At 35.1% G+C, this 24,974-nt stretch overlaps 2 protein-coding genes across 2 annotated transcripts; one reads left to right on the top strand and one right to left on the bottom strand.

Annotated features, from left to right (window-relative positions):
- Positions 1 to 4,018: 4,018 nt before the first annotated feature.
- LOC111894544 (midasin) lies at positions 4,019 to 7,206 on the top strand. The gene is made up of 7 exons (XM_023890614.3): positions 4,019 to 4,268; positions 4,356 to 4,699; positions 4,786 to 4,876; positions 4,972 to 5,267; positions 5,350 to 5,463; positions 5,575 to 5,744; positions 5,832 to 7,206. The coding sequence occupies exons 1-7, from the start codon at positions 4,164 to 4,166 to the stop codon at positions 6,062 to 6,064; spliced, it is 1,353 nt and encodes a 450-aa protein (XP_023746382.1). The 5' UTR covers positions 4,019 to 4,163; the 3' UTR covers positions 6,065 to 7,206.
- Positions 7,207 to 7,334: 128 nt separating this feature from the next.
- On the bottom strand, positions 7,335 to 18,382 carry LOC111894567 (midasin). Its single transcript, XM_052765457.1, has 35 exons — positions 18,254 to 18,382; positions 18,018 to 18,059; positions 17,727 to 17,854; positions 17,296 to 17,639; positions 17,119 to 17,209; positions 16,728 to 17,023; positions 16,532 to 16,645; positions 16,251 to 16,420; positions 16,041 to 16,149; positions 15,831 to 15,951; positions 15,648 to 15,726; positions 15,419 to 15,541; positions 15,252 to 15,336; positions 15,077 to 15,173; positions 14,857 to 14,991; positions 14,711 to 14,767; positions 14,440 to 14,616; positions 14,227 to 14,352; positions 12,484 to 14,154; positions 11,015 to 12,421; positions 10,754 to 10,934; positions 10,598 to 10,663; positions 10,393 to 10,475; positions 10,053 to 10,304; positions 9,593 to 9,728; positions 9,414 to 9,499; positions 9,229 to 9,314; positions 8,987 to 9,128; positions 8,833 to 8,907; positions 8,613 to 8,733; positions 8,382 to 8,536; positions 8,194 to 8,307; positions 7,951 to 8,100; positions 7,683 to 7,862; positions 7,335 to 7,586 (listed from the first exon to the last, which is right to left on the bottom strand). The coding sequence occupies exons 3-35, from the start codon at positions 17,829 to 17,831 to the stop codon at positions 7,389 to 7,391; spliced, it is 7,332 nt and encodes a 2,443-aa protein (XP_052621417.1). The 5' UTR covers positions 17,832 to 17,854; positions 18,018 to 18,059; positions 18,254 to 18,382; the 3' UTR covers positions 7,335 to 7,388.
- Between the last annotated feature and the right edge of the window lie 6,592 nt (positions 18,383 to 24,974).

Genomic DNA, 24,974 nt, shown 5'->3' with positions numbered 1-24,974 from the left:
AAACTATTGGACTTTTAAAGGTACTAGTGGCAGCCTCTCATAAAATTGATAAACCCTAGCAATTTGGGCAATGATTTTGCAACAAATCGAGCAGTATACAACTTCAAATTTACCAACAAATGAAATTTGTAAATACGCTTATTTGAGTAGCAAAAATACCTAACAGTGAGATTGAGGATGCAGTGGCGACGATTGAGGAAGTGGCAGCTATCGAGGAAGCGATAGCGATCGAGGAAGTTTCGGCAATAGAGGAAGCGGCAGCGATTGAGGATGCAACGATGACGATCGAGGAAGTGGCGACTATCTACGAAGCGGCGACGATCGGAAGCAACGACGACCGCGGAAGAACCCATAGGCCAACGACAGCGTCCGGTGTCGACGAATAGAGGGTGGTGATAGTGTTCAGATCATTGTCAGGAGTGGGAGGGTGAGATTTAGGGGGTGTTTGGTTTATCTTATCTTTTCAGATGGCAAAAGGACTTCTGGGAAAAGTCACAGCTAGGAATTTCTGACTTTTCCAAAAAGTCAGTTTTCTTTATATCAAAATCCCAAAAGTTGTTTTTAAAATACTTTTACCAAACATCTTTTCCTTCCTATCTTTTTCTAAAAGTTCTTTTTGCCTTTAAAAAGATAAGTCAAACACCCCCTTAATTGTTGTACGTATCAGTTTTTTAATTTTAAGTGTGGCTTTTGTTTTATGTACTAGTTTTTAGTTTTATCACGAGATTTTAATTTATCGGGAATTATTGAACAATAGACGAGAAATCGAGAAAAGAAAGTGGTGGTGTTGTTGAGATGGGATGTATAAGTGGGTCTATGCTTGAGTCATCCTTTAAGTTGGGATTCACTGAATAAAAAAATTATGTAAAATTGAATAGATGGATTTGCTAAAAACGTTATTTGGGCATTCGGTTATAATTAATAATTTTCCTTTTATTCTTAAATCTAATTAGTCACGATGCAGTTGTTATATTAGAATCTTTTTAAAACAAGAAAATAGAGAAATTAATGGAAACAATATAAATTAATCCCAAGTAAAAATCAGTTTTCGTTTTCAAAAGTAATACAACAAAATCAAAATTTAAAAGTATTAACATAATAAAGTTCCATAAATATGTAATAACAGATTTAAATAAGAAATATAAAATAAATTGTTAACATTATAATTAAAATTTTTAGTTATTATAAGAATTATTTATACGGTATTTTTAATAAAAAAAAGTTTTAGTGGTATATCAAGTCATTATGCCACTAATAAGTATGAAATTTAGTGAAACAAAAGATTAACTGTCATTAAATGTATTAATTTTTAGTGGCATATAATAAGTGTCACTAAAAACCATGATATATAGTGGCACATTAACCATATGCCACTAAAAATGTGTGCCACTATATGTCATTTTATTTGTAGTGTCAGAAATATCAAAGCGAATTCAGAAATACCTCCTTGTGGACATACGTATTCCAGATTTGTTTCAATAAATTGTCATCTCCCACCAATTACAAGGCAAACCAAATATTCAATCATTTTTTTTACAGAGGTTTTAAAGAAATTTTATAAAGAAATAACAAGTAAGGTGGTAATTTTTTTGCAAAAGTTTATATATAATAAAGTTATTTCGTAGTCAAACCCATCAATTTCGTAGTAAAAAAAAATAACAAAATCGCAGATAAAATAGAGAAAAAATCGCAGATGGACATAGTCCATCTACGATTTTACCCTGAAATACATTTTATATATAGAAAAAAAAAACATCTGCGAATATACAAGTAGCTAAAGCCTAAAGCACGCCTGTGCTTTAGCCACTTGTACATTCGCATATGGTATTGCAAAATCGCAGATGGGGTAGCTCCATTTGCGATTTCAGTGGCTAAATTTGTAATATTGATTTTTTTTTTTTTTTTGCTATTTTCCACAAAGTAATTAGTGTATTAGGCTAAATTTGTAATTTTCTCTAATGATAATAATAATAATAATAATAATAATAAATTGTTAAAAGAAAATAAAAATGAAAAAAGGAAGGTTAAGGAAAGCAAGGACCAAAACTGTAATATTGATAAACCATAGGATGCCTATTTAGTGTTCAAAACTAAAAATCTAAACAAAGCATAATTACCATTTCTATAATTTACTCTTTATTGGAATCTGATACACTATAGCAATATGATGTTTTCAGTTCGAAAAGTGAAATGAAAGTCATATGCATGTGATAACATACAAAAGCAGGATATTTCATTGGAATATGATCGAGATACAACCGGTTAAATAAACATTAGTAACAAAATAACCTAAACATGTATTATTTAAGAGTACAACACAAAAATAAAAGGGTTATATATATATATATATATATATATATATATATATATATATATATATATATATATATATATATATATATATATATATATATATATATATATATATATATATATATATGTATATATATATATATATATATATATATATATATATATATATATATATATATATATATATATAATAAAAGGATTAATTAGTATTGCCATAAAAAAGCTCCCATAGCGAATGCCCTCTTATGGTTCACATCTCCTGCTATCGGGAGACCATAAGATTTGAGCAAGCAATCAAGCTTCCACTCAGGCATGGTCTCGTATTCTTTCCGTGTGTATCTTGGGTAGTGCAATGGCATTTCAAAATGCCCACATCGATCTTGCACTTGATTTCCATTAGGAATTGGGTGTACCATAGACTCGGTTCCCCCACTGATCATATTTGTGTTTTATAATATACTGTATTTAACAAGTAGTGTTGAGAAGCATCGGTATTTATAGGCTCAAAAAGAGGGAAAAAAACGTGATGAGTTGTTAGGGTAGGTTGTAAAATAAATACGGAGAAACCAATAGATAGCGATGGGTAAGAGAATATTCGGTTTTATTGTCTTTGGTTTTGTAAAGTTAACAAGAAGCATTAAATAATTATATGTGTTTAAACTTTAAACAAAACAATAATAAATAAAAGTTAACATGCCATTTTTTAGAAGACATTGTTGAAAAAAGTTGCATCAAGTACGGTATATAAAATAAACTTATATATTTTATATAATCTGTAAAAGATAAATCCGAACACAAGTATAAAACCTACTTTTTATTGGCAAACATAATATATAAGTTCGTTTGTATGTATGTGTGTATATGTATGCATGTTAAGTTTAAGTATCAAATATTATTACTTCTTTTAAAAAAGGATATTGAATGAACATGGGTGTCCACGTAAAAAAATGATGATATATTAATTAAAAAAGTGATATAAATCTATGTAAAATAATCCATATCAACTTAGTTCATATGTAAAGGGCGTTTGGGATTTTTAGTTCATATGTAAAAGGCGTTTGGGATTTTGTTTTAGTGTTTGGATAGATTAAAATTAAAATGTTTATTAAATAAAATGATGAGTTTCTTTATAAGTCATGGATTATTACTTATTTAAAATAGCTTGTGACTTATTTAAACTAATTTAACATATTAGCCGTATTGTAATATATATATATATATATATATATATATATATATATATATATATATATATATATATATATATATATATATATATATATATATATATAATCTTTATTGATCATTTTATATCTATAAGCAGAAATTGTCAAAAATCAAAATACAACTTATCAACTTATTGCGTTTTCATACCAGATAAGTTAATCTAAACATTTTTTTTGTAAAATTTCGATTTGACAACGGGAAAAACTAATAAGCATTGTTAAGTGTAAACACATATTTTGAAGAAATGCAAAATATAGGTTTGAGGTTCCTGTTTTTCATTGCTTTGTTATGCCCTCATCTTATATCCAAAGTTTGTCCGTTTAGTTGATACCGTTGTTTTGTCATATTGTTTCATTGTGCATGCATATCCGAGTTTGACACTAATCCAAAGGGTTAATAGAGATCATGCAACAAAAATGATAATGACAAATGTGTATTACAATTTTGTGAATGACATCTGATATGTACTAAGATTGTATTTGGCACTCTAGCTCATAAGCTATATTAAATAGTTTATTAAAAATTTATCTTATAAGCTAGTTTATTCCCACAGCATTCGAAAAGTTGCATATTTACCTGATAGGAGAAGTTTGAGTTCAGTTGGTAAGCAGGTAGAAACATAAATGGCGATTGATGGGAGTTTTGGTGTTGAATATGAGCTGCAAAGGTTTCTTCTTCGGTGTCCCAAGCTTGCGGCTGCTCTCCAATTAGATAACTTAGTCGAGAAGGTATTGAAGAGTTCATCTTTTCTCCAAGGACCTTTTTTTTTTCTTCACATGCTGCTCTTCTCTCGCATCTGATTTTGGGTTCTACAGGGGAAAATTTTGACAGAGAAAGAGTTGATTGATGGAGTAGCTGAGTTACTTTTACATCCTCGATATACAATTCCATTATTGGGATGCTTTCGTCCAATAGCACGAAAGATTGTCGACCGGGTTGTTGCTTTACTACATTTGGTGCCCGATTTGACATCAAATTCCAATGATTCGATGATTGAGTTCGATGATGGAAGATTATTTAAGGATAATGAAAGTTCAGATTATGAACAAGATATTTCTGTTATTAATTTATATGTCAAATATGGGAGAGGTCTGGGACTTCACGAGCTTTCCTGTTTGGCATTTTCACGAACACTTGATATGCTACCTTATCTTACTGGGTAAGTTCACTTTGTACACTCTCCCTTCTCTCTCAACTATGCTCCACAGTAACTTACTTACCCTGATTACTTTACATTTTATGCAGGTCTGTAAAGGATTACTTTAAGTTTGCACCTCCTCCATTTAAAAGGATGATGGAAAAGGAATCAATGGCCCAATCATTATCATTAGTGCAGGTACTATTTCTAAAACGTATATGTCACTCATGGGTCTATACTGGTAAACCCTGTCATATATGGCAATTGAGTAATTTTGCTTCTGATTTTATCAGCCAGGAACACATCTATTAGATGCTGTGCAAGTATCATATCGTCTCCTTTTAGCAGAGCCTGAAGTTTTTGCTAAGCTATGGGATTGGTCATGTTATATGGACCTTATACATGAGATCACTAGTCTTAACAATGGAGAAAATACAGAGATTTTGATGGACATAAGATGGTGTGCAGTGCAAACATTAACAATGGTTTTGAACATGAGTGACAAGTTTATTAGAAAAAGTAAAACGAGTGACTTGGCAACTTCAGATTTTGGGTTCGATGATGAAAAAGCATATGGGTGTTTATTAAGGTTAGTTTTTTCATCAGTGACAGAGTGAATCTATTTTCTGATTTGTTCACTTGTTATATTATTTATGTTTATTTGTTTATAGGTGGAAGGAATTTCTTCAGGACGTGTCATTAGAGAAGGCTGGTTGGTATCTTGAACCATTTGGGGAAAACACAAGTGTAGGGCAACCAAATTGGAGCAATATGGAGGCAAAATGGTGAAGCCTTATTAATCTAATTATTCTATATGCAACATATCTTGTTGATGTCCTCTCTTGTTCATTCCTTTTATATGGAGTATTTGAAGTTGTTTTGTTATATGCTATTAGGGATACACTTAAAACTGGAAGTCCTTTTGTTTTAACATCTGCTGTGAAGAAAAGTTTTGAGATGGTATTGTTGGCAGTGAGTCAGAGGTGGCCTGTTCTTCTTTATGGTCCAGCTGGCGCAGGCAAAACTGCTCTCATTAGCAGGTTAGCCCAGGGGCATGGGAGTCAAGGTATGTTATTTTTCTTTATAGTATTTGAAATTCTTTCACACCTTTAAATATTTCCTTTTTATATCTCCCATGTTTTCTCCCTTTTAGTTCTTTCTATTCAAATGGATGAGCAAATTGATGGAAAAACACTAATCGGGACTTATGTATGTGCTGAACAACTCTTCAATACCTTCTTGACTAAGTTATCTAATTGGGGAGCAGCCACAAGCTTGGGACACCAAAGAAGAAACCTTTGCAGCTCATATTCAACACAAAAACTCCCATCAATCGCCATTTACACTTCTACCTGCTTACAAATTGAACTCGAACTTCTCCTATGAGGTAAATGTGCAACTTCTCGATGGCTGTGGGAATCAAAAGAGCATAAAAAGTGGACACATACTAACAAACAAATTATTGACTGACGACCGCCATTACAGGCTCTAATGAACAAAGATACGTTTGTTAAAAGGGAAGACTGACCTGAGTCGGAGAGAAGGTAATTGATTGAAGACGAAATATGATTGTAAAGGTTGTTTTCAGGTGAAGAAATGTATTGCTGTAGAAGGGTTTAGGGTTTAAGAGTAAAATAACGTTAAAGGGGGTGGTTGGCCTGTCTTTTTGAGAGACAAAAATTTTTTTAAAAAAAGATAAAGGGCTGAACATTTTAAAAGTAAAATAATGTTAAAGGGGGATGGTTGGCTGTTTGATAAAAACATTTTAAAAGTGACTTTTGGATTTTAGATAGAAAAAAAATGATTTTTTGGAAAAGTTAGGAAAACTTAATTTTTTGTAACTTTTTCAAAAAGGACTTTTGTCTCTCAAAAAGACAAGTCAAACACCCTCTAAATACATTTCTGTGTGTACGTTAGAGACGAGGGATAAATGTCTAACAGGCCAGATCTTACCGCCTTAGAATTAACGTTCGGCCCATCATCGTGATTTGAATTTTTTAAGCGAAAATTAAATTATATATAAATATATTTTGGAATAATTAAAAAAAAAAAAGACAAAACTACAAATGGTCTTGTGTATGAATTTTTTTCAGGTTTTAGTCCAAACTCCGATTTTTTTGAATTGGTGGTTCAGCTAGTTTCATTGCAGGATTGGTCTTTGTTAAATTAAATAAAGAAGGGTCTCTCTCTCTCTCTCTCTCTCTCTCTCTCTCTCTCTCTCTCTCTCTCTCTCTCTCTCTCAAATGGTCATTGTTCATGTATGAAATTCAAACAACTTCTTCATAAAAAATAGAGGTGAGCGTGGTGCGGTTATTAGCTAAAACCTTACCACTAACCACAAATGCGGTTAATCCGTCTTCAAAACCGAATGGTCCGGTTATTTTTGCGGTGCGGTTTTGTTTTTTCTATGTTGCGGTTATTAATCGCATGGATTTGGTGCGGTTATTTTGTGTGGTTTTTAACCACAGTTTACAGCTAAAATAGTTTTAAGAGTTTCAACATATTACTTGTAATAATAATAAAAAAAAAACCATAAGGTATGAAACAATAAACTTAAATCACAAACAACTAATATCTTAAAAACGTCAAATCAATAGTATTATATATATATATATATATATATATATATATATATATATATATATATATATATATATATATATATATATATATATATATATTGTAAGTGTAAGATGCACAATAAAAGACATTAACAGACCACTTCATCACTATTATTGTCTTTAGCAGAAGTAACCAAGGTTTCCACCATGGCCACGTCAGCTTCCCCAATGTAAGTAGGGAAGGCTTTATCAAAGGATGAAAGTTTGACATGGAAACTGTCGTCTACACAAGAATCATCTTTTCCCGATATGCCCCTAGGGAACCTCATAAACGAATAAATTGCCCCCTGTCATTCATGAAGTCAGTATCAAGAATCAACAGACCAATTATGTCAATAATATTGTATTGCTTTGACAAATGTGATAAAAGATTTATATATTACCAAAACAACATCAATATCTTTCTGCCCAACTCTGTCCAAAAACTGATCACGTAGGCTGTTTGAAAGAACCAATGACAAGCCTAATTTCATCTCATATATTGCAATCTGAACAGGTTGAACAATATCAACATACTCCGAGTATTCATTGGATAATCGATCCACAAAACGTGTTGCAGTTTCCTACAGAAAATAACATAAGAAAATTTCCATAGTGGTAGATGTTGATTCACCTTTACAAGTAAATTACATTCAGATAAGTCATCAATACCTGCCAATTATGCACTTGGTCAGCAACCCCTTGCATACTCAAATTCCCAATGTTCTTTAAAAGATCAAATGGTGTTGCAACCAATTTCATAAATTCATCACATTCGGATCTCAGCTTCTTAAATTTCCTAGGATCAGATCGAAACACAACCTGAAGATAAAAAAAGCAGCACATCATGCATGCAAATGTATGAGCATATTTATATACAGATGGAGAAAATTTTGAAAAACAGCTAAACAGTACCTGTTTTTGGAGTCTGTTTCTTTCAGCTTTAAGATCGTTTAGTAATTCTGTTTTTTCCTTGTCAGCCTCGCTCAGAGAGAAACATCCTGCCAGCTGTACACACTCCTTACGCACCTGTATGAAGTTGAACAATACTGTAAAATATCTGAAGACTAATATCATATTAATTTATGTGAGAAAAAAATTACTTCGATATCAAGTTCAAGTGATGCAATCCTCTCTGTCAGTTGAAAATATTTCAGATTTTTCTTGACAGCTGGATCCACATCATCACAGCATAGTAGAAGATGATAACGTAAACCCCCAATATGTAGCCAAGCACAACCAAGATCAAACAAGGAATCTACACACAAAAAAATGGTTAAGTAATGGACTAGTTATATAATAGAGCACAAATCAATGACTTAGTATCTGTTTACCTGCAGAGTTCTTAACATATAGCGCATGAAGCAACGGCTCGATAAATGGTCTTATTAAGGACTTCAAAACATGGTGGGTTGATGATGCTAGAAGAGATATAATCACACGCACATCCGCTTGCTGTTATAGAGGAAGAAAATATGTGAAGAATATACAGTAAGACCCTTGTTTTCAGATAAAAAAAAAAAAATACTCATTTTTTACCATAAGAAAATTTACCTGAGCTGAAAAGAATATAGATTTGATCAAGGAATATTTATCAGCTTCAAAGGACCTCTCGTGGGCAAGTATTATCTGGATGAAAACAGAAAAACAAGATTAGAAATTTGGGAACTCCTGTTAACAATATGAAACTTCTTACTAAAATATATACCTGCTGAAAGAGAGATCTAGCAGATGACAAAAAGAAACTATGGGAATCAGCAACATGTGGAGAACTTAGCCAAAGATTACGAGAAGCCACTCCAAGTTTCAAGCTATGTGCATTAAGATCCTTGATGCCAATTGGATTCCCCCTTTAAAAAAAAAGTTTAACAAATCAAATGTGGTAACCAGAAAGAACTACCAACTGAGACTAATAGCTCTACACAATCTTTGTATAAAGTAGTTCCTTACAGAATCTTGTCTAGAGCCAGTGTTGCCACAGGCTGAAAAAGCATATCAGGTACCAGATCTGCATTGCCATGTTGGCTCGAATTTTTCTGCATCACATTGACAAACAAGTACAACAAAAAGTAACTTCCTGCACAAATTACTAAATTGCCCTTTTCATTTATAAACTGCAATGCACCGATGCATACCTTCTCACGATTTGAGTGATGCTTCCACAACGATGTGTGCCAATTAAACCACATTTCAAGAACAGTACTAGAAATGCTTGCATGTGCTGTAAGAAGATTTATAAGCATATAAATAAATTAGGTATTTTAACTTTTAAGGGGAATTAGAATTGCCTCTTATGGGAGAAAGTTGCACTGACCATTATTGACAGAGGTCCAAGCTTCAAGAACCCATGAGATTTTTTGATAAGGAGAGAAATCGGTTGGAGGCCTTGAAGAAGAGTTTAGTGAAAACTTCAAGGTGGATTCTAGAAGCCAACGTAAACGAGACAAACCCTAGAAAACAAAGTAATGGTCATGTTATTGATAGTAAATGTAAATCCAAAAGTAAGATACATTCACTAACAAACACAAAAGCCTTTTATCTGATACAACAATAGCAACAATACCCAACTCCCATAAGAAAAGAAAAAAAAAAAGTGAGCCCACATTGGATGATCTCCTTCACGTGATAAGTCAGCTCACAACAAAGAATAAACAGAATACAAGCAATAAAGATGAAAGTAAAGAGGACCAAGGGTAAGAAGGTAAATATTGTATGGATACACAAACAATGCAAGTGGATATATACTAGCAATAAAAGATGGCAATGAATCTTACAGATTCCAGATCCTTCCCATCAAGAGTGATGATATTGGAAAGCTCTTGAAGAAGCCTCATATCAAGACCAAAACTATTGTTATCATTTAAAGGCAGAGTATCAAGCCAACAGTTGAAGCCAGAAGGTAGGCATAACATGTCAGGGTTCATAGTGCAACAACTAGATAGAGCACCAAAAAGAGATGCTTTGTCATTAGTCCCAGCATTTCTTTCCATCTTGTCCTTTTCGTAATGGAACTTACTCGAAAGCACCTGCAAAATTAACATAAGCCTCCACTTTTTATTGTTTCAAATCTTTGTATACAGAAGGAAAAAATGGAAATTCCATGCATGATAATACCTGATACATCTCCTCCAACTGATTTAAAACATCATGGTCATCTTCATCTACTTTGCTCATGATAAATGCAGACATGCAAACACCTTCATACAGAAAAAATAATAATAGTTCATCATGAATGTACAAATGCTTCTAGATAGATTGCTATGTTATGTAGCATACAAAAAGTAGGAAAATTTACAACCAAAAAGTGTTAATACTTTACCTTGCATGGCAAGAAAGCGTAGTTCAGGATTGGTAGCAACAGCAGCCTCAATATAGCCTTTATGGGCTAAAAAACACATGCAGAATAAATAACAATAATGATAAGAATAGACTTGTAGCAATTAGTCAATTACAAGAAAAAAAAATAAAGATGTACCTAATTCCTGCAAGTTGATGTTTTTTGTCCAAATTGAATGACAAAGATTGACAAGCTGCTGTTGCTTTCTATATATCTCAACAGAAGAAGGTGAATACGGATGACCACCATATGCCCACAGCAATGACCTCTGTGAACTCAAAGACCATGAAAGAACTCTTTCCAAATTCTTCATTTCATTCTACACGATTTTAAGTCCATACTTAGAAACATGTGAATAAAAGATTAAGGGGGAAGTGATTTAAGATTAAGAAAGAGTACCTGAAAATTTTCCACTTCGTTTGCACAAAACTCCTTCAACTTTTTAGCATCTTTCACCAAAGACCTCCATGAGATTAACATGCAATCATACTGACACGAAACTAACCCATTCCAAGCAGATAAGTGATCATTAATGAGCTCTTTATAAAGTACAAAAAGTACATCAAAGAAAGGAGACTCAACAAGCATATCAAGGATTCTTTCTTCAAGCCTTTTTAAAGATTGTAAGACAGGAATGAAACACCGAGTTTGTTCACTATACTTAAACTCACTCTCATTATGCCACTGTTGATAACTAACCCTCAACAACCCAACACACTTCACTGCATTAGAAAGATTTCGGCTGTTAGACTCTGATTCTGATGGAGTTGATTTTCCAAAATCCAGTGAAAGCATTGGCGATGAATATTGTGCTCCATGAGATGTTCTAATGCAGTTCCAAATAGAATGGTCCAATTCTTTTTCCAGAAGTTTCCGGAAAGAAGAAAAGAATGAACAATGCCTGTTTAAATGATCACCTAGATACAACTTAAGGTCACTTTCAGTAGCCTGTTCCATGGTCCAGTTTGCTGCAAACAAAAGCCTTTTGTTCATGAATGCAAAATCTAATTCTGTTTGGTTAACTTTGTCCAACCCTGCCACATCAGCTTTCGGAAATGTCATAGCATGCAATGTCTCTAAATCCACCAAGTATGCCCTCATTGAATCACTAGGGCATAGAACATTATCCATTCGACCAAAAGAAGCCCGAAATGAATGTGAGGCCATTTGAGCAGCAAGATATTCCAGATACATACAATTTTGTTTTACAGATGTTTCTCTTGAGTACCATACAAAATCACGTACATTCAAGGTTGTGGGCCATCCGCCAGGTAAGCATAGAGAACTACAATTGTGAAGTTCTTGTGTTGACAAGTAACAACTGATTGCTTCATTGATAATATCTTTTCCTTCAATTTCACCTAAAGAGGAAAGATACGTATGCTCAAAGCTAATTTTCAAACTCCACGTGGCCTGATTTCCATTTGTAACAAGTCGTTGAAATAACTGTACCCAACGCATAAGCTCAAGGTTTGAAATGCTAACATTATGTTTCAACCCGTCTCTTTTAGCAGAAAGATGTGCTTTAGCCATTGCATTGACTAAATGTTCACCAGGTATGTCTGAAAGGGCTAGAAATCTCTTCACATCTATGAGTTCATTCTCACCATAAGGCTGCATCATGTAAATTTCAACACCTCTATTTCGCATTGCTCTTGATACTTCACCATATGTAGGGTTTACAGTGAGGAACATCCGAAATTGAGGGTGAGGATGAAGAACCATTGGTTTTCCTTCTATGGTACCACATTCATTAACAGTTATCGATCCGGATTGTTCAACTAGAGAGTTGATTCTATCAAGAACCTATATTAAGAGAAAACCAAAAAAAGGTTAATCAAAGAAATCACACTAATTAATAATCAAACATTAAACAGATTTACAAACAGATAATAACCGTCGCGCCCTAAATCTTCATAGGACTTTCCAAACATCCTAAACCGATCAGCCCACCGAAACAAATCACGCGGGGTAATATACCCGTGTTTTCCCGCAAAAACTTTACTGCTTTGTCTATGTTTTTGCAAATCTATCATGACTTCAATCATCTTCTTCGCATAACTACCTGGAATTTTGCAACGGTTTTCCAAAATTGTACTCAATTCATCTTGAGGGATTTCATCAACATGGATTTCAACAAACCGATTCCGGAAAGCTCTAGAAAGCATCTTGCGTCCACCATAAAAAGTGGGTGGATTTTGAGTAGCAAAAAGCATAAAATCTGGATGTGCGTGAATAGTTTCACATAATTCAGGAACATAAAGTTCACGATTATCATCAAGCAATCGATTTAATGCTTCTAGAACATCAGAAGGGGCAAGATTAAGTTCATCAAGAACTATCCAATGACCATTTCTAACTGCTTTAACCAGCACCCCTTCTTGGAAAACAAGTCTCCCACTTGCATCAGTTATATAAGATCCCAAATACTCCTGTAAATCAGTGTGTTCATGGTTGTTAATTCGAACAAATTCATGCCCAGTGATCGCAGCAAGATACTGAACAAGGCTAGTTTTTCCACTAGATGTGGGCCCCTGTAAAAGAACCGGATACCTTCCTATGAAAATAGCACAAGCCAAGTTGCTAAGTTGATCTCTCACACTTTTTGTCAAAACATAATTCTCTAAAAACTCATCATTTTTGGTGTTTTTCCCAACCACAATGTACCTGTCGAATGACACATGTGTGGGGTCTTTTCCATCTAAAAGGTATCCTGTAATTAACTTCTTCATTAAGTTGGCACTTGGAGGATCTAACATTGTAAGAAAGAACATTGAAAAACCATCATAAATAGCTTTTAAAAACCCAAAAGCTCGCCTTGCCTTCTTTGTATATTCCATTGCACGATAAACAGACCTTAAACTGTATTGAGGTTTTTGATTCGCCCCATCTTGTAGCCTCTCTTCAGATTCCTTTTTTGCTATTTTATAAAATTTCAAGATTTTGGTTGTGATATCTTTGACTGAATTGTCTGCTGCTTCCATGAACCGATTGATGAACAGTTTCAAATCCTCATCTTCCAACACATCATCCATAAAATACTCTGTAAACCGGTTTCTTAAAAACAATGGAAGATCTCTTTTACCAGCATCAGTTGCAGGATTCATACAAGCAAATATACGGAAATTCGGGTGTCTGGATATATAATCAACATCACCTCTTTCAGCTAAACAAAGGGACCCACCTTCATCTTCAAGAACACCAATTACTCTCTGAAGAGTCTCTGGAGGGGCTAAATTGATCTCATCTAGTAATATCCAGTCACCATTTTTCAAAGCTGTGATAAAAACTCCCTCTACAAATGAAAAAACCATCCCATCTGAAGCATTAATCTGACCATGAGCTGCTTCGAGTTTTAAAGAGAATTTTTCCCATGATTTTATTAGTTTTTCCCCTAAAGGTCTTTTCCTTTTTACACCAGGCTTCTGCTTTCCAATTTTGACCACTGTACGAACACCCTTTTGTAAACCACTAAATAACACGTTCCAATTCTTGCCACTGACTGATTTTCTTAATATGGCAAGAAAATTCTCCTTGTCCTGCATTTCATCACCAAAAGACATCAGGGTTTAGTGTTTAAGTTTAGGATTTAGTGTTTAGATAGAGTATACCTTTGAAGAGAAGGTACTTCTAAAGAGATTTTCAAACTCCTGATAAAGCGGAAGGCATAGAAACTGTGCATTCATAGGTTTAAATCCTCCCAACAGATCTGCAACATCACTTTGCTGGCTCAAATTCTGCAGCATAAATTTAAGCAAAAATATATTATATGCTATTTATGTCATTGAAGAAAATTTAATCAGATTTTGTTTTAAAAAAAATACCAAAACTGTAAGTTTTTGACCAAGTCTTGCAGCCAGATTCTGTACTAAAGTTGTCTTTCCAGTACCAGTTTCACCAACCAAAAGAACAGGCTCATTATACTTAACAGATCCAGCTATTCTTTCAAGGATATGCATTGAAGTACGAATCTCAACGAATGATTTGTTCACAGAAGATGACTACAAAAAGCACATTACACATATAATTAAAACAAGCAAAAAGTATGATTATACATTTTTTTTAAATATAATAATACTAAATAGTATAACTTACAGGTATACGTGTGAGTTGAAGAGTTACTCTGCCAATGCGTATATCAGACCGCAAGTCCTGCAGATGTTTAATATATGATGTTAATAAGAGTAACTAGATTTTCTGGTATCAATATATTATATATCTCCTGTTATAAGAAGAGAAACCTGAATATCAGGCTTATCAACAGGAAACAAAGTCTCAGCATCTGAAATTGGTATTCCCCAAATCTCTGCCAACTCTCTCATAATTCTCATTCGTGCTTCCACTGAGCTTGAAGAAGTTGCAAAAACATCAACAGCCTACAAAACAAAATCATATTAACAAATCAAGAAATTTAGATATATATATATGGGGGAAAAAAGAAGAGCAGGAGTTTATTAAAACCTCTTGATAGATACACTTGGCCACATGACCAGACAGCCTTTCACCCATAAAATGAAAACCCAAACCAGCAATTATCTTGCACCACTTCAAAAGATCCCTACCAGTACAGAAGGGTAAATAAGTAAATCACTATCCATAAATAAGAAACTAGTAATCTACATTCATGGCTAAATACCTCAGTGAAAACCTGCCAGCAGATGAGAGAGTAACACAAGTTCCTAGTTGAAAGCCTGTGAGATGATTAACCTTTTCAAAGGTTTCTGCAAGATGGAAAAAGATTTAAATGTATTGTTTTATGCCAAAAAGAATGAAGCTTTTCAAAGTAAAAACTTTAATGAGCACCTATAAGTTTTCCACAAAGAGATTCCAAATCTGGGTACCAGGCTTTCAAAATACTTTCTAGGTCACTACTACTTGATGAACCAATCATTACTCTCCTCCATAGTGCACCAAGGGAGTTCCTACCTACATACCAAATGACAAAAAAAAAAAAAAAAAAAAAAAAACAAATCTTGACCATTAAGCCCTTCACCCACAAAAGGGAATTAACTATAAATATGTGATCACAGACCTGTTGTCATAGATGATGCATCTAATCTTGAGCTCGATACTGTAGAAAAAAGCCTAAAGCTTTCACTAACCCTTATTGCCTGTATATAGTGGAAAATGACTCAAAGTGTATTCTTGAAGGAATCCTTTGTGTAAACTAGGTATATTTATTATTGTCTATTTTAAGAATTTAACTACAACAAACCTCCCCATGGCCTGTTAAGAATGAAGTAGCACCCTCTAGCAAAGGTAACAAGATGGATTGTACATCTGCAGGAGCTTTATCAATGTCCTCGAAAACAACCCAAAGTCCATTAATGATAGCCAATAAGTAGCAAAAAAAAAAAGCATCCATATTAGAGTTACAGCTAACTAATAATTACAAAATAAACAAAACAAAATGAAGTAACTAACCTGAGTAAGGGAACCAGGCTGCCACCTAAATTCACCAGGTTGTTCAGCACATACATAAGTCCCGATTAGTGTTTTTCCATCAATTTGCTCATCCATGTGAATAGAAAGAACTAAAAGGGAGAAAACATGAGAGATATAAAAAGGAAATATTTAAAGGTGTGAAAGAATTTCAAATTTCAAATTTCAAATACTATAAAGAAAAATAACATACCTTGACTCCCATGCCCCTGGGCTAACCTGCTAATGAGAGCAGTTTTGCCTGCGCCAGCTGGACCATAAAGAAGAACAGGCCACCTCTGACTCACTGCCAACAATACCATCTCAAAACTTTTCTTCACAGCAGATGTTAAAACAAAAGGACTTCCAGTTTTAAGTGTATCCCTAATAGCATATAACAAAACAACTTCAAATACTCCATATAAAAGGAATGAACAAGAGAGGACATCAACAAGATATGTTGCATATAGAATAATTAGATTAATAAGGCTTCACCATTTTGCCTCCATATTGCTCCAATTTGGTTGCCCTACACTTGTGTTTTCCCCAAATGGTTCAAGATACCAACCAGCCTTCTCTAATGACACGTCCTGAAGAAATTCCTTCCACCTATAAACAAATAAACATAAATAATATAAGAAGTGAACAAATCAGGAAATAGATTCACTCTGTCACTGATGAAAAAACTAACCTTAATAAACACCCATATGCTTTTTCATCATCGAACCCAAAATCTGAAGTTGCCAAGTCACTCGTTTTACTTTTTCTAATAAACTTGTCACTCATGTTCAAAACCATTGTTAATGTTTGCACTGCACACCATCTTATGTCCATCAAAATCTCTGTATTTTCTCCATTGTTAAGACTAGTGATCTCATGTATAAGGTCCATATAACATGACCAATCCCATAGCTTAGCAAAAACTTCAGGCTCTGCTAAAAGGAGACGATATGATACTCGCACAGCATCTAATAGATGTGTTCCTGGCTGATAAAATCAGAAGCAAAATTACTTAATTGCCATATATGACAGGGTTTACCAGTATAGACCCATGAGTGACATATACGTTTTAGAAATAGTACCTGCACTAATGATAATGATTGGGCCATTGATTCCTTTTCCATCATCCTTTTAAATGGAGGAGGTGCAAACTTAAAGTAATCCTTTACAGACCTGCATAAAATGTAAAGTAATCAGGGTAAGTAAGTTACTGTGGAGCATAGTTGAGAGAGAAGGGAGAGTGTACAAAGTGAACTTACCCAGTAAGATAAGGTAGCATATCAAGTGTTCGTGAAAATGCCAAACAGGAAAGCTCGTGAAGTCCCAGACCTCTCCCATATTTGACATATAAATTAATAACAGAAATATCTTGTTCATAATCTGAACTTTCATTATCCTTAAATAATCTTCCATCATCGAACTCAATCATCGAATCATTGGAATTTGATGTCAAATCGGGCACCAAATGTAGTAAAGCAACAACCCGGTCGACAACCTTTCGTGCTATTGGACGAAAGCATCCCAATAATGGAATTGTATATCGAGGATGTAAAAGTAACTCAGCTACTCCATCAATCAACTCTTTCTCTGTCAAAATTTTCCCCTGTAGAACCCAAAATCAGATGCGAGAGAAGAGCAGCATGTGAAGAAAAAAAAAAGGTCCTTGGAGAAAAGATGAACTCTTCAATACCTTCTCGACTAAGTTATCTAATTGGGGAGCAGCCGCAAGCTTGGGACACCGAAGAAGAAACCTTTGCAGCTCATATTCAACACCAAAACTCCCATCAATCGCCATTTATGTTTCTACCTGCTTACCAACTGAACTCAAACTTCTCCTATCAGGTAAATATGCAACTTTTCGAATGCTGTGGGAATCAAAAGAGCATAAAAGTGGACATATACTAACAAACAAATTATTGAACGACGACCGCCATTACAGGCTCTAATGAACAAAATATGTTTGTTAAAAGGGAAGACTGACCTGAGTTGGAGAGAAGGTAATTGATTGAAGACGAAATATGACCTGAATGTATAAAATGTGATTAAAGGGACTTTTTTTTCAGATTCTCATATCATGATATCATAGGGGTCACAATAGCGAATGAAGAAAAAAACCTCCAGCGATGTCACAGCAGCTCTGGATGAAGCTGGGCGATGAAAGAGAGAGGGAGGGAGAGAGGGAGAGAGAGGGGTACAGAGAGAGAGAAAGAAAATTACCTGTAATGAAGCTGCGGTGAAGCCGGTTGAACGACCCTGTGACGAAGTGGAGAAGACGAAGCGGAGAAGACGCAATGGAGAGGTTGTGGCTGAACGAGAATGAGAAGGTGTCTGATGAAGCGTATAGTAATATTTAGTGAGGGCAAAATTGTAATCTGGTACTTTGCATGTTTGGAAGGAATTAATTCCATAAGGATGGTGAAGGAATGAACTTTCCTTTCTTTGAAGATTTCTTTTTCTTCCCTTAAACCTTAAACCTCAAGTCCTCAACCAAACACATGAATTCAAGGGAATTGGAATTAGGGGTAAACAAAACCTGAACCGCAAACCGAAAAACCATAAAAAAAACCGAAACCGAACATATAACCTATGTTGCGGTTTTAAAATTTCAAAAAACCGCAAATTTTCGGTGCAGTGCGGTTTTATATTTTCAGAAAAACCGCAATAACCGAACCGCACCGCAATATTAAAATATTATTATTATTTGGATGAAGTTTAAACTAAGATGTTGATGGCTTAATGGTTAGGAATTAAAATGAATTGATTAGTTTTAAAATGTGGTTGGAATAGATCGTGTGTTTATATATCTAATTTATTTACCTTGTTGTTGAAGATTTGAAGTTGCTAGTTGAAAAAAATTAAACGGAACATATTGATAAAAAAAATATTAGTCGATGCTACTGCCCATTTATTTGAAAATAAAAAACATATTGTAGTTGAAAATAAAAAAATAAAAAATAAAAAAAAAAAACAACCGCTAAATAAAGGTAATAAAGAAAGCTCGAAACTCAAATCTTAATAAAGGAAATAAAGGAAAGTCAAAAAGTTGAAAATGAAATTGAGATTTGACATAAAAATAACCGCACCAAACCAAATAAAACCACACCATTTTTATATTGCGGTTAATAACCGAAACCGCAAAAAAAAACGAAACCGCATAAGAAACCGCAAAACCGAACCGAAACAAAAACCGCACCTATCGGTTTTATAGATATAAAAACCGCAATTTCGGTTTTCGGTTCGGTTTTAGTCCAAAAACCGCACCAAACCGCACCATGTTCACTCCTAATTGGAATAATTTTCCTTTGAATTTCATTCCATTCATGCCAAACAAACAGCCCCTTAATCCTTTTATTGTATAGATAATTAATATTATATTTATATATATATATATATATATATATATATATATATATATATATATATATATATATATAACCCTTTTATTTTTGTGTCGTACTCTTAAATAATACATGTTTAGGTTATTTTGTTACTAATGTTTATTCAACCGGTTGTATCTCGATCATATTCCAATGAAATATCCTGCTTTTGTATGTTATCACATGCATGACTTTCGCTTGACTTTTCGAACTCAAAGAAATAACTGAAGGGACTGAAAACATCATATTGCTATAGTGTATTAGTTTCCAATAAAGAGTAAATTATAGACATGGTAATTATGCTTTGTTCAGATTTTTTGTTTTGATCACTAAACAGGCATTTTATGGTTTATCAATATTATAGTTTTTGTCCTTGCTTTACTTAACCTTCCTTTTTCATTTTTATGTTCTTTTAACAATTTATTATTATTATTATTATTATTATTATTATTAGAGAAAATTACAAATTTAGCCTAATACACTAATTACTTTATGGAAAATAGCAAAAAAAAATCAATGTTACAAATTTAGCCACTGAAATCGCAGATGGAGCTACCCCATCTGTGATTTTGCAATACCATCTGCGAATATACAAGTGGCTAAAGCACTAGCCTTTAGCCACTTGTACATTCGCAGATGTTTTTTTTCTATATATAGAATGTATTTCAGGGTAAAATCGTAGATGGATTATGTCCATCTGCGATTTCCTCTCTCTTTTATCTGCGATTTTGTTATTTTTTTTTGCTACGAAATTGATGGGTTTCACTACGAAATAACTTTATTATATATAAACTTTTGCAAAAAAATTATCAGTTTACTTGTTATTTCTTTAGAAAATTTCTTTAAAACCTCTGTACAAAAATGATTGAATATTTGGTTTGTCTTGTAACCGGTGGGAGATGACAATTTATTGAAACAAATATGAAATACGTATGTCCACAGGGAGGTATTTCTGAATTCGCTTTGATATTTTATGAGTATATTAGTTATATTGAATTTGTATCTTTGGTGAGAAGCAAAATTGGTTTGTCAGACAAATATAAAATTAGTCTTCGTTTCCATCATCCTGAATTGAATCATTATATAGTCATGGTTGAAGACATGGATGTTAGAATGTTGATAAATGTAATCAAATGTAGTGGAGGAAGGGTTGTGAAAGTGTTTGTGGTGGTTGATGAAGGAGATGAGGTTAATGAGGTTGGTCATAGTGGAAATAAGTCGGTTGCTAATTTATGTAGTTATAAAGGGAGCAACAATCTGATAGGTACTTTCAATACTCTTAGTGTACCTCAATTTCACAGTGTTGCTGAAAATGTTAATGTTAGTGAAACATCCCAAAAATACAGTCTGAAAATTTCGTTTTAAATTAGTAATAAAACCATATTCATCAAACGTCATATAAGAATCATAAAGAATGTATCTCAAAATATCTTAACAACTGTCAAATATATCAGAGTATAAACATCCCAGGCTGAACAAATGGTGTGTGTACTGCAATCTTCCCGAGCTCCTCTTTTAAAAACTGAGTACCTGAAACCAAAACTGAAAACCGTAAGCACGAAGCTTAGTGAGCTCCCCCAAACTACCACATACCATACAATAACATGTAAACACATATTAGGCCTTGCCCACTGTATCGGACCGGAGTCTGGAGCTAACCAGAGCCTTGCACTCTGCATCGGACCAAAGTCCGGAACTAACTGCATCGGACCGAAGTCCGGAACTGATTGGGACCTTGTCCCCTGCAGCGGGCCGAAGTCCGGAACTAACTGAACATAACATAGCATAAACATATCAACTAGCATGAATACATATACTGCATACTGCATCGGAACAGAGTCCGGAACACATAACACAAAACATGCTTGAATCACAAAGACATCAAGCACTCTAATTACTGCATCGGACCGAGGTCCGGAACTAACTGAACAAAGCATAACATAATTATAGCATATAATATAAACACATGTACTGCATACTGCATTGGACCATAGTGTGGACACATAACTCATACCATGTCTGTATCACAAAGACACCAAGCATACTGAACTACTGCATCGGACTGAAGTCCGGAACTGATGCTAACTAATGAGATATATGTGATGATAGTTAGGTGAGGATGGATAGGTGATGATGAATTGTGATGTAGGATACTACAGCCTTGTCCGACAATTTGGAGGTGTAGTCATCTACCAGAGTTAGATGGCGACCACGAACTATTATAGACAACCCCGTGGAAACACCAGCAGGCTCATAACCTGTAGGTGATGAATTACGAGTTCAGGCGATGTTGTAACTACGTATTCATGCGATGATAATCTAACCCCCTTACTATGAATTACGAGTTCAGGCGATGTTGTAACTACGTATTCATGCAATGATACCCTAACCCTTGGTGGGCATGTATTGAGGGAGTAATCCCTGAATCAACATTGTCTATGCGATGTAGGCGATGATCCTTAGGGAAAGTCCTTAGGAACAAACATCAAAGGAGAGGCGATGTAAGGATATGAGAGGTAAAATATGATGTAGGAGATGACCCTTAGGATAAATCCTTAGGGAGGGTACTTAGGAATAAAGAAGATAATGAGGATGAGTAATTGGGTTAATTGTTTGATGATTGAACATAATAATTATATTATTGTGGGTTAAAAACCCTATGTACTCCAGGTTTCCCAACCTGACCCACTCAGTTTATTTATATCACAAGTATTGTTATGAAGTCACATTACACTGAGAGATTAAAGAGATGTAGATCACTAGTGTAAATAAATGTAAGTTTTGTGTTATGCTTATGTTTTTGTATTGACGATGACATCCCAAACGTTTTAAAATGAATAAAATACATTTCTTCGAAAATGTTTTGATAACATATTTAACATGTTTTTCTGGGAACAAATTCCGCAACATTTTTATGAAAATAAGTACTCTGATTTTTACAAAGCATAAACAAAATCGGTCTTTTCTGGCCGTGAAAATGGGGATGTCACAAACATTGTCCCAACCAAATACGCTGAAAGGGATGTTCATCCACACATACCTCCTAATCTCATGGGTAAACCATTTAGCAGGCTTCCCGACAGGGAAATATGTGATCTCCCTGTCAAATTCCATATCCATGGGCTTTCTCTTGTTTTCCCGTATCAACTTTCCTAGCTCGGTGTTCTTAGATAAACCCTTCTTTTTTTGGAAGCTCAGTTGAAAAAATACAATTAAAAATATTAGTCATGATAATTTATAACAAATTAATAAAAATAGCTAATAAATATATCCTAATAAGACTTACCATCATGTTCGTGATGACCGTGACCAAAGCCTACCGGAGGTGATGGATCCCTGACTCCATCACCTCCATGTCCAAGGCCCATAACACCAGCCATCATGGTAAATAGTATTGCCCAAGTAAACCTCATATGTAGCCTGTAAAATTACATGATGTACAATATAGAAACATAATATGAATAAAAGTTGGACAAGCAACATGAATAAAAGTTAGACAAACAATATGAATGAAAGTCACACTTCAAATAAAGTTACAATTACAAAAAAAAAAAAAAAAAAAAAAAAAAAAAAAAAAAAAAACATTTGACTTTTTTAATCAGAATCTCCATCATATACTTCAATGTATTCTTCATCAGTATCATAATCAGAATCATCATCATCATAATCAGTCTCTTCCTCGGAAGCATTATCGATTCTACCCGTTGGTGGAGGTACTCCAGCCTCGTCCTCATCATCATAATCAACATTGTTTTGAGCTACATCAACATTGTTGAAGACTGAGAGAGCTTGTAACGACCCGTTTTCGGTATGTTAATTTATTGGTAATTGTTGTAAGTTTTGCAAGAGGAACTCGGCTAGTTCATAGCCTGACTCGCCGAGTAGGGTCGCGGCTGCGAGCACGCGTGAGCCGGGGACTCGGCGAGTCCATATCCTGGACTCGGCGAGTCCATATCCTGGACTCGGCGAGTCCATCCATCTGGGTGAAACCCTAAATCCCCGGGTTGCCCACTATTTAAACCACCTTATAACCCCATTCTCGCCTCCCTCACCCTGTGAACGCAGTGAGAAAACCCTAATCCTTCCTTGAGAGCTTATAAGTGTTTTGGTGCCATTTTGTGAAGGTGTGAAGAAGGAGAAGAAGAAGGAAGCAAGGAGAAGAGTTGGAGTGCAAAGATCCAAGGGCAAGTCTGAGTTATTTGAGGTATTTTCGAAGTTCCCTCTTGTTATATGCTTTAAACTTCCATTAGGGCTCTCCTAAGAGCTAGTTGATGCTTTTTCCAAGCCTTATGTGTGCATGAATGCCTTAATAAGTCGAGATATCTTTAGATCTGAATGATGGGGTGTTGTAGAGCCCAGATCTACTGTCTTTTTGGAGTTACCTTGCATATTAACCATAGATCTACCCATTTTGTGCACCTTTTAGCCTTATTTCCCTTGCTCATGAGGTTGTACACGTAAAGTTGGAAACTTTACGTGGTAAATCAGCTTATTGGACTCAGATTTATCAATTGTATGTGTTGGATTCAAACAAAATCGAGTAAAAATCGGTTGCATGGCGGCAACTCGGCGAGTCGGGAAGAACGACTCAGCGAGTTGGGTCGCGAGTCCCCGATTCCTTCATCTTATCAGTGTCGAGTGGATCCAGTGAGTTAGAGAGTGGACTCAGCGAGTTGAGAGTAGACTAGGTGATGGAGGGACTCGGCGAGTTGTTCATACAACTCGGCGAGTCCAAGGCAATCTTCTTAAGCTCAAGAACAACTCGTCGAGTTGTTCATAGGACTCGGCGAGTCGGATGAAGATTGTCTGAGTTCTTGGATCGGGAGAGTACTCGTCGAGTCGATGCCATACTCGACGAGTAGCAGCGAGTTAAGTCGAAGAGTGAGAATAGGGACTCGACGAGTTGGCGGACCAACTCGGCGAGTCAGGTCAACTATGAGTTAACTTTGACCGAGAGTTGACTTTGTCTGAGAGCTGACTTTGACCTGGGGTAAAAGAGTCATTTTACCCAGTGCAGTGTTTAGTGTTTGATTGAGTATGTTTATGGTCTTGTAGCCGGGGAGATACCGGAGCAGCAGCAGTTAGCCCTCAGAGCTATTCACTCAGCAGCCAGTTCGCGAGGTGAGTCTCCTTTCAGTAGGATCGGGTCTACGGCCACAATGACGGCCCGTGTAATTATCAGTAGTCCGGTCTTTAGTTTGATATAGTAGCTAGTTGGATTGACGTCTTTGTGATTCAAGCATTTTTGTGTTATGTGTTCCGGACTTCGGTCCGATGCAGTCAGTTCCGGACTTCGGTCCGATGCAGTCAGTTCCGGACTCCGGTCCGATGCAGTTAGTTCCGGACTCTGGTCCGATGCAGGGGACAAGGTCCCGGTCAGTTCCGGACTTCGGTCCGATGCAGCTAGTTCCAGACCTCGGTCTGATGCAGTGGGCAAGGCCCAGTATGTGATTTATATGTATTGTATGGTATGTGGTAGTTTGGGGGAGCTCACTAAGCTTCGTGCTTACAGTTTCAGTTTTGTTTCAGGTACTTCCACTTGTAGAGAGAGGAGCTCGGGA

The sequence above is a fragment of the Lactuca sativa genome, chromosome 7 (genome assembly GCF_002870075.4).
Source record: "Lactuca sativa cultivar Salinas chromosome 7, Lsat_Salinas_v11, whole genome shotgun sequence".
Taxonomy (NCBI): Eukaryota; Viridiplantae; Streptophyta; class Magnoliopsida; order Asterales; family Asteraceae; genus Lactuca; species Lactuca sativa.
The sequence above is the reverse complement of the archived record's forward strand: the minus strand, read 5'-3'. Positions and strand labels throughout refer to the sequence as shown.

Excerpts from the sequence above, each read along its gene's own strand:
- LOC111894544 (XM_023890614.3), top strand. The coding sequence starts at position 4,164 with ATGGCGATTGATGGGAGTTTTGGTGTTGAATATGAGCTGCAAAGGTTT. Across the intron at positions 5,464-5,574 it reads AGCAATATGGAGGCAAAATG|GGATACACTTAAAACTGGAA; the intron begins GTGAAGCCTTAT and ends ATATGCTATTAG. Across the intron at positions 5,745-5,831 it reads CCAGGGGCATGGGAGTCAAG|TTCTTTCTATTCAAATGGAT; the intron begins GTATGTTATTTT and ends TCTCCCTTTTAG.
- LOC111894567 (XM_052765457.1), bottom strand. The coding sequence starts at position 17,831 with ATGGCGATTGATGGGAGTTTTGGTGTTGAATATGAGCTGCAAAGGTTT. Across the intron at positions 17,210-17,295 it reads ATGCTACCTTATCTTACTGG|GTCTGTAAAGGATTACTTTA; the intron begins GTAAGTTCACTT and ends CATTTTATGCAG. Across the intron at positions 15,727-15,830 it reads TCTTAACAGGCCATGGGGAG|GCAATAAGGGTTAGTGAAAG; the intron begins GTTTGTTGTAGT and ends CACTATATACAG.